Raw genomic sequence first — 10,000 nt, 5'->3', positions numbered from 1 at the left:
CTGAATAACGCCATCCGATTTCTCTCTAACACTTGTCCCTCTTCTCCCCTACTTCTCCCCTCGTTCGTTCTCCTCTTCTCCTTGTCCCCTTCTTTCTATCATTCCCTATCTCCTCTTCCTCTCTCTATCTCTCTCTAGTCACCACCACCCCCGCCCCCTGCACGTCTCCAGATCTGACTAAATGGGACAAGCTCTTCTCCATGCTGGAGAATTCACAGATGAGGGAGAACATGCTCCTGCAATACGCTGACGACATCATCAAGGTTGAGATCGGCTCGCTGCGTGGCGAGATGCTGAGGTTAACTCTTAACTCTTTTCCAGAGCAGTGGATGTATTTCATTGAAGCTAATGCGTTCAAATCATCTTGCTTCAATAACCATATCTATATATCCTTCTCTTTCTTCCCAGGTTCGTGGCTCAGTACGGCGGGGCCTGCGGGGTTGCCGTGGAGACCGCCGGGAGGAGGATGGCTCTGCAGGTGGAGGCTCGCCTCCGGGAGGGCCTGGAGCGGCACAGTCGAAAGGAAGATCTGAACACTGCCAACGGAGGGAATTCGGGAGGGAATTCCAACCACCAGGGGGCGCTGTTACAGCAGCTCCTGTCCATCGCGCGGACACAAGCCTCCAGGCTGGCCAAGCTGGAGAGCAGCTGCCTGACTAATCCCGGGACAGGAATCGGAATTGACCCGTCGTTGGGAACTGGGCCCAGAACTCCATATGAGGCGAAGGCGGGAGGGTTTCAGCCCCCCGTCCCAGAGCAGGAGGTGACGTCGCCAGAAGAGGCCAGCGCGCTACAGACCACTCTGGTTGCCATGGTAACGGAGCTGAAGCAGACGAGGGCGGAGCTAGAGCTGGCGCTGAGGTCATCCAGGAAGAGATACCTGCCCGCAGGTGAGAAGAACACTATTCATAAGCTGAGTCATCGTGTCTCGACATCAACGTCCTTGTTTACGAAACAAGATGGGGAAAATACATTACACATCATATTTCCTCTCCTTTCATGATGGTTATCTTGTTCGCCGCTTCTCCGCCCGGAATCTAGACATACTTGCAGTATACAGAGTAGATTGTCCTACAAAGACACTTAGATTTAGATTCAGTAATCTAAAAATGAATTAGACCCCTATATTTCTTTTTTGGTTTCTTTTTATTTTACTACTCGATCTTTTCAGTTTGTAAAGCGTCTTTGAGTGTCTAGAAAAGCACCATAAGTCTAATGCATTATTATTATTATTATTATTATTATTATTATCAGTTTATATAAAGCAGGGGCCCATTCCACTAAGGTGGATTATCTTCTAAGCCTCGATAAAGTTCTAAGCCTCGATAATGTTAGCTTGCGTTCGGTTCCATCAATGTGGCTCAAATAATTCGCTGCTTGGTTGAGCTCCTTCTGAGTCAGATATAATTAGCCTGGTCGCGAGCAGGCTAAAAGACTGGCTAAAGTAATATGTGCGTCAAAAAAGGCTCACAGGCGGAAACTACATCCCGAACGACAGTTCCATCAAGTGTCTTTTAGGAAATATTAGTTCCCACTTCACACGAGATAGATAGATTAGATAGTTTGACTGTGTGATAGATAGATAATTTGATAATTTGAAAGTGTGATCGATCGATAGATAGATAGTTTGATTGTGTGATAGATAACCTGATATTTTGAAAGTGTGATAGATAGATAGATCGATGGATAAATAAATTAAAAAGTGTAAAAAATAAATAGGTATGTCTATCAACTTGCATTGCTTTTGACACAGCGGTCTGGCTGGCGCAGTGGTTAAGGCAACCAGCTAGAGTTCTAAAGGTTGAGAGTTCGAGACTTGACTAAGTGATTATTTTTATTTTTTTACATTTAACCGAAGATTTCATGCAAAGGCTTCAAACACCATTGTAATCGTGTCAGTTCTTGTAAATTAGCCTGCACCATCATTTTATAGCCTACATACATTTTTAGATGAGATTTTAGATTAGATTCAGACAAAGAAATGCAGTAAAAAGTGTGTCTGAAGAGGGATTTGAACCACCGTCTAAAAATGACGAATAGATACTATGGCAGCGGTCGATACCACTAGGCCATTGTGGCGTTATGACGGTTTGTAGCCTGCTGCTGATATCACCACAGTAGTAAAATTAATTTATAAAAATATGAACATATAACAATAACTGGGGCTAGTATGACCTACGCATTTAATCGGTCAGCAATTTCTTGCCAAACCATTTCCCTCGCCTTGTTAATTGCGGCAGTATTGCACTATTTTACATCTTATTTTTCCGTCTTCATAAAGATCAATAATTCGGAATGCTGCGCAAATGTAGGACCCCTGCAGAGTGGAGTATCCTCATTTCAACAGATCGACTCTTCGGGGCTCTTTATGTCTGCGTGCACGCGCCCATATCGAAGATTTGTAAGCCGGTGTTCTGTGAACACTCATCACACAAGCCTGATCCTCGTTCGAGGAATCAACTGAAGCTTGAATTCCAATCCCGAGTTGCCTGATCGCCTGATTTATTTCAATCGCCGATATACTAATCCACCTTTAGTGGAACGGCCCTCAGATAAAGCCAGTGTTGATGTCTTTATGTAGACTGTAGACTGGAGGACTAATAGAGTGTGAGTGTGTGTACGTGTGTGTGTGTGTGTGTACGTGTGTGTGTGTGTGTGTGTGTGTGTGTGTGTACGTGTGTGTGTGTGTGTGTGTGTGAGTGTGTGTGTGTGTGTGTGTGTGTGTGTGTGAGTGTGTACAACTACCAGTCGTGTGGTCTACTGTAGGTAGAGAACCAGGTTCATTCTGTTCATCTGAATGTCAGAAATGTCTGCTTCTTCCCTCACTGACAACTGGGTCACCCACATAATGAGTCCAGTGTTTTTCAGGACTACAGTAGACCTCTGAAAGGGAGTGCATACTGTAGGCAAACTGAGCCCAGAGCACAATGCTATTGCTCAATTTTTTACAGAGGACGACCTCTACCAAATCAAGTCTGGTCTTCTAGAGGGGCCAGCCCACACAGCCAGATCCAGTTCCCTGCATCAAATTCATCTGTATCAGATAAAAATCTAAATGCTGTTTATATTACACACACGCACGCACGCACACACACACACACACACACACACACACACACACACACACACACACACGTACACACACACACATGCACGTACACACACACACACACAGTACACACACAGACAAACAAACAAAACACACACACACACACACACACACACACAGAGCCTCTATAATCCACTCTGTAAACCTGGCCTAAATACTGCTCAGCGGGAGGTATAATCATTAAAAGGTCGGCATGACAAACATACCAAAGCACCCTGAGAAGTAGAACCATATGGGAATGTTTTTCATGATACCCCCGCAGAGGCGGAAACCTGAGACAAATGTAACATCAATATTTAGGATCTGGTAGGAACAGAGAATCTCAGACACGGGCTCCACGGCAGCAGATTTGGCTGAATCCACAATGTTTCGATTTGGCTGAATCCACAATGTTTCGATTTGTCTGAATCCACAATGTTTTGATATAATTTGCATCTCACGGCCACGTGAGTCCACCGATTTCGAGAGCTGACATTGCGAACTTCTGGGTTTCCGTATGGTATTTGGTATGGTGTGGTCAGTGATACAGGAGCGTGTGTTGAAAACGATGACGCAGAGTCACTGGATAAAAGCAATTTTAGGATATTTTAGGATATCGAATGAATGAATGAATGGTCTTTATTGTCATTGCTATAGTACAGGTACCAAACAACGAAATTTAGGAGGGGTGGCTCCCCTGGTGTTAGGAAAGAAAAAAAAAAACTAAAAAAAACACAAGGGAAGGAGCTGGTTTACATAAATAAAGGCTATGTACACTATCCACTATACTATACTGTACAGATAGACGACTAGGGTTGTCATATTGCACATAGTGTTATTGCACATTCATTTAAAGTGTCGCAGTTTGCAGGCTTGAAATGTACATATTTGTGCCTCAGCACTACACCTGATTTTTTCAGTCCAGCAGCTGCCATCAATCCGTCCAGACTGTCCAGGGCCCAGAACCTAGGTCTTTGCTGTGTTCAGGGCCTGGATGGCCCTGGGGTAGAAGCTGTTCTTCAGTCTGTTTGTCCTTGCGGCCATGGTCCTGTACCGCCTTTTCGAGGGCAGCCGGGTAAAGTGTTCGTACCCAGGGTGGGTTGGGTCTCTGGAGATCTTGGAGGCCTTCCTGAGACAGCGTGTGTTGTACAGCTCTTCCAGAGAGGGGAGGGGGGCGCCGGTGATCTTCTGGGCTGTTCTCACGACTCTCTGTAGCGCATTTCTCTCCGCGGTTGTGCAGCTGGAGAACCAGTTGCAGATGCCGTAGGTGAGGATGCTCTCCACTGCGCCGCGGTAGAAGGTCACCAGTATCTCCTGCTTGCTGTGTTCCTTCCTGAGGACTCTCAGGATGTAGAGCCGCTGTTGTGCCTTCTTGATGGTGGCTGTTGTGTTGTCCTTCCAGGACAGGTCATCCTGTATGTGCACCCCCAGGAATCGGAGGGTTGAGATTCTCTCCACGCTCTCTCCGACGATGAGCAGGGGCTGGATCTCGGACTTTTTCCTCCTGAAGTCCACGATGATTTCCTGGGTCTTTGACTTGTTCAGCAGCAGGTTGTTAACCTTGCACAGCTTGCTCAGTTGCTCTACCTCATCCCTGTACGCCGCCTCGTCCCCCCCCGAGATGCAGCCCACCACGGTGGTGTCGTCTGCAAACTTTACGATGGAGTTGCTGGGGTGGACGGGGGTGAAGTCGTAGGTGTAGAGGTTGTAGAGGATGGGGCTTAGCACGCAGCCCTGGGGGGACCCAGTGCTGAGTCTGAGGGCTGTGGAGGTGTGGGGGCCCACCCGCACCCTCTGGGGGCGGTCGGTCAGGAAGTCCTTGATCCATGCACATATAGAGTGTGATAGTCCCAGGTCTAGTAGTTTGGTCACTAGCCTGTCTGGAAGGATGGTGTTGAAGGCGGAGCTGAAGTCCACAAAGAGCAGTCTCGCGTAGCTGTTTCTTTAAATCTTCATTTACAAGTAAAGATAAGACCATGCAATATATATTTTCATTTGTGTTGAATGAGTATGAATAGTAGGAATTGCATTTGCCTATAAAACGTGAATTGAATACGTAAGTTACCTGTATGTGGGTTATCTGTATGTGTGTGTAACCTGTATGCATGTGCAAAGAATGCTGATATGAAATATTAAACATACGGTCGCCAATAGTATTGTGCAACCTGCCAATTGAATGGTGAATTTAAGCTACCTCTATCGGGTTCACTTGTGTGTGAAGGGGCGGCTGTGGCACAGGAGGTAGAGCTGGTGTCTAATGATCGCAAGGTTGGCAGATCGGCGGTTCAATCCCCGCCTGGCCACATGTCGAAGTGTCCTTGGGCAAGACACTGAACCCCAAATTGCTCCCAGTGAGCGGGCCGGTGCCTTGCATGGTAGCTTGCCGCCATTGGTGTGTGAATGGGTGAATGAGAGGCCGTTGTAAAGCGCTTTGGATAAAGGCGCTATATAAGTGCAGTCCATTTACCAAATCTGACTCTGATAGCCAGTGCAGTGTTTTGGCTGATAATAATGAATGCACGAGACGATATTGGTAACACACGTAGAACAGACTCGGTTTCTGCTCCGTACGAGGAGTTTTTGGATCGTTGCACTAAAGATCAGCTTCTGAAAATTGGAGACGACTATAAACTTGATCTAAGTGGTCTTGGTGATTAACGTAAATGAAATAAAAAGGCTATGGTTAAATTGCTGTTGGTATGTTTGTAAATCTGGCTCTGATATTAGCCAGCGCCTCCCCAACCATCGACCTCACTGCACGTCACTGCAGCACACGCACGCCCAGTGTACCTGAATACGCGATTCCATGTGGCCAGAGAAAACGCTTGTGTGGCCAGAGATCAGATTGGTTACGAAATGGTGTTTGGTCATCGTGGAGCATCGTGTGTCACTACTGAGCTACCATTGGTGGTAGGGAGAGAGGGGCGGGGGGGATAGTGGGAGGGTATGGGGAGCTTTTCACACTGACTCAAACCTTCATCAACTTGTGCACACACACACACACACACACACACACACACACACACACACACACACATACACACAATAATATAGGGAGCTTGGCAACCAATTATGTGATATCCATACTGTACCTTTTTCTTCATTGTGCTGTACATTGTAAAATGAAATCCTAAAATCCCATGAGGAAGTCATTGCGCCATCCCATTGCGTGAGTGCGTGCACGCACACACACACACATACACACACACACACACACACACACACACACACGCACACACACACACACACACATACACACGCACACACACACACGCACACGCACACACACGCACACGCACACACACACACGCACACACACACGCACACACACAAACCTCCCAAAGAGTTTTCCTGACCAAGAGTTAACACTCCTTCTGACTGGTGGTTGAGAGACAGAGAGAGGGGCAGGTGTGTATGATAGGGACAGAGAGAAGGGCAGGTGTGTATGATAGAGACAGAGAGAGGGGCAGGTGTGTATGATAGAGACAGACATGGTGGCCCTGACCATGCTGATGTAGTAGAAACCATGGATCAACAATAGGGCACATCCGGCACGCCAAAGCTTCCCATCCAGGACGCAGAATATTCATGATTTTTAATTTTTACATATATTAATGAATTCAGAAAAAGAAAAATATTGGGAATCCAATATTGAAGCGACCCCAAAAACAATTGGCCTACCTCACTCAATACATGCGTTCGACCCACATGTTTTAAAGATGTTGGAAATCCATCTGTCAGCTTATTATTGGCGAGTAGACAATAATAATAATAATAACTTACATTTATATAGCGCTTTTCAGGGGACACATGGTCGCTTTACAGAGAAACAAAAAATAACAAAAACAGTCAGACAAACAGACAGGCAAACATAAACAACAGAACTAGAGGCCGAAGGCCTTGGCAAACAGGTGGGATTTGAGGGCCGTTTTAAAGGCGTCCACGGTGGGGATGTTGCAGATCACCGCAGGGAGAGAGTTCCAGAGGGTGGGGGCTGCCACACTGAAAGCTCTGAAGGTTCGCAGGTTAGTTCGGGGGGTGGCAAGCAGGCCAGAGTCTGAGGACCTCAGGTTCCAGGCAGGGGCATGTTGGCGGAGGGGGTCAGATAAGTCCTGGGGGGCGCGGGCATGGTGGGACCCATGTAGGGGAGGAGGAGGATTCTGTATGAGATGCGGGACTTGACCGGAAGCCAGTGGAGGTGGATGAGGGTGGGGGTGATGTGCTGCCACAGTGTGAGTGAGTGAGAACCTTGGCAGCGGAGTTTTGGACACACTTGAGCGTGGTATAAACCATAACCATGTCACATGGTCATTGAACCTCAGCCATCATCTCCATCATACCCACCATCTCTCACTGAACCTGATGAGAACCCAGTGTGGTCATAATTGTAAAAGAAAAAAACATTGCAATATACTGTACATCACAGCCCATTTACCCACTTGCCAGCTAAGCCCTGCTGAGTCACGGAAAAAGACAGGGTTACATAATTTGGCGTTACTTATTTGGCGCAGAAAACTGTAATGAAACATTTTAGAACCACTGACCCATTTCTCACTCAACAGGATAACCACATGATCGAGTATGGTGGAAGCCAACTGGTAAGAGGTGAAGTGATCTGGAAAGGAGATGCCAATCTCAACGTGACCTTCTATGGTAGAAAAATAAATCCTAACTAATCTAGAGCTTCTAGGAACACAGCAGATCCTCCAGACTCCTGTGAATGGGCACACTGTTAGAGCCTGGTTCTTTATCTCTCCAATTAAACAAATTAAGTCTTACATGACAGAGGCCCAATGGAAGGAGAGAATGTATCAAATAACTCATGTCTGTCTTTCTCTCTTCCTCTCTCCCTCCCTCTCTCTCTCTCTCTCTCACTCTCTCTCGTAAAAAAAGGCTAAAGCTCTCTTTGACTGACTCTTTTCCCCTTCTCTCTCCCAGGTTGTGAGACCGCCCTTCTCTTCCCCATGCGTTCCCGCCGTATCTACGCCTCCGTCAGCCCTGACCTCCCTCTCTCCTTGTCCTCTTTCACCGTGAGCCTGTGGGCCAAGCCCGTCTCCATCTCCAACAGAACCGTGCTGTTCTCCTACGGAACCCGACGGAACCCCTTCGAGATTCAACTACTGCTCAGCGGAACCTCGGCTCTCTTCACCGTCGGGGGAGAGGCACATCTGGTGGAGGGGCGGGGCGTGGTGAAAGCGGGCGGAGAATCGGGATGGACTCATCTGTGCGGGACTTGGAGCTCGGAGCAAGGCATGGCGACATTATGGGCGGACGGACGGATGGTGGCATCCACACCTGGGGTGGCCGAGGGGCACGTAATACCCGACGGAGGATCGCTGCAGCTGGGGCAGGAGAAGAACCCGGGGTCTGTAGGTCTGGGTGGGGGTGGCAGTGGCAGTGGGATGCCTGGGTTTGAAGGAGGGTTCGATGCCAAGTTAGCGTTTGCTGGGAAGATGACAGGGGTGAATATGTGGGACAGAGTGTTACAGGAAGAGGAGATATCCCAGCTGGCTTTGCAGGAGGGTGAGGGGTGTGGGCAGAGAGGAAACGTGGTAGCCTGGGGCCTGACAGAGATCCAGCCGCACGGGGGCGCTCAGTTCCTCAACTAACGTCCTGTTCCTGTCATCATCATCATCATCATCATCATCATCATCGTCATCATCATCATCATCGTCTTCATCATCATCATCATCATCGTCTTCATCATCATAAGCATTAAAAACTAACTCTGATGCTACCATGCCACCTGCAGCTAAGGACGCAAGTACTTTCATCATCATCATCATCATCATCATCATCATCATCATCAACAACACTATAGACGAGTGTTGCCCTAAAACCATCAGTACAGAACGGCCGAAATGGAGAAGACTGAGATTTCACAACAATCAACCGCAAAAACGTCTACAGACTGAAGTACTGCGATGCTACTGCTCTACTGGAGGAGTGTTTCCAATTTAGAGATGCGGGAGGGCAGTACCACAAAAACACACACACACACACGCACACGCACATGCACACAGAGACACACAGGGACACACAGAGACACACACACACACACACACACACACACACACACACACACACACACACACACACACACACGCACACGCACATGCACACAGAGACACACAGGGACACACAGAGACACACACACACACACACACACACACACACACACACACACACACATAGTGATAAGCATTAGCATCCATAGCTTTAGGGGCAGAAGAGGAGCAAACAACATTTACCAAAGGTTGACATAGAAAACAGAAAGGAGGAAAAGAAGAAGAGAGGGACAAAGAGCCCATTGTTCGGAGGGAGGGATGCTGTGGGTGAACTGTCACAGAGAGGGTTGCACCAGAGTGCAAGCGTAATCACGAGACGGCCATGCTAGGAAGGGCAAAAGTGGTGGTATCATCAAGTCTTTTGACCAGGCACAAAGCTATTTGCTTTTATTCAATTTGAGGGGTTATGGTTAAATTAAAGGTAAGGGTTCAAGTTAAAGTTCATGGTTAAAGTCACATGTGACTACAAGCATCTGTACTTCTGTCCTCTCTAGCATGGCCAGATAGTGACAATGCTCTACTGGATTTGTTCTTATCATTTTATTCTTATCTTATTTTTCCTAAAAAAAGTGAATATTTTTTGTTGTTTTAAACTTTGTATTCATCAAAGTGTTTACATTAATATGTTAAGATAATTATATTTCATTTGTTATTGTTGTTCTTTCTTGTCTTTGTTTTAATATACTAAGAGTTGGTGTTTGTGTGTTTCTCTATACTTCTCTTATAATGGTTGGATTACACAATAAGATGACTTATTATTAGTGTGATGTGTCTGTTTTATGATAGAAATGTTTGATTTAAAAAGAGGAACTATGGACAATGTTTACAGCATTTTTAACCATCT

At 46.8% G+C, this 10,000-nt stretch overlaps 2 protein-coding genes across 2 annotated transcripts in view; one reads left to right on the top strand and one right to left on the bottom strand.

Moving 5' to 3' along the window:
• The window catches only part of ptx3a (pentraxin 3, long a), a gene marked incomplete at both ends in the record, with an annotated part of 9,874 nt that extends 1,177 nt beyond the window's left edge, over window positions 1-8,697 (top strand). The window contains 3 exons of the mRNA XM_080543065.1: window positions 139-298; window positions 409-890; window positions 8,027-8,697. Coding sequence (XP_080399191.1) covers window positions 139-298; window positions 409-890; window positions 8,027-8,697 — 1,313 coding nt within the window. The remainder of the gene's footprint in view (window positions 1-138; window positions 299-408; window positions 891-8,026) is intronic.
• veph1 (ventricular zone expressed PH domain-containing 1) overlaps window positions 1-10,000 on the bottom strand; it is a gene marked incomplete at both ends in the record, with an annotated part of 105,312 nt that overhangs the window by 88,362 nt on the left and 6,950 nt on the right. The gene's annotated exons all lie outside the window — the stretch shown is intronic.

This window comes from Nansenia antarctica (assembly GCF_963989245.1).
Source record: "Nansenia antarctica genome assembly, chromosome: 12".
Classification (NCBI taxonomy): Eukaryota; Metazoa; Chordata; class Actinopteri; order Argentiniformes; family Microstomatidae; genus Nansenia; species Nansenia antarctica.
Note: the sequence above shows the minus strand (reverse complement) of the source record. Positions and strands in the feature narration are given on the sequence as shown.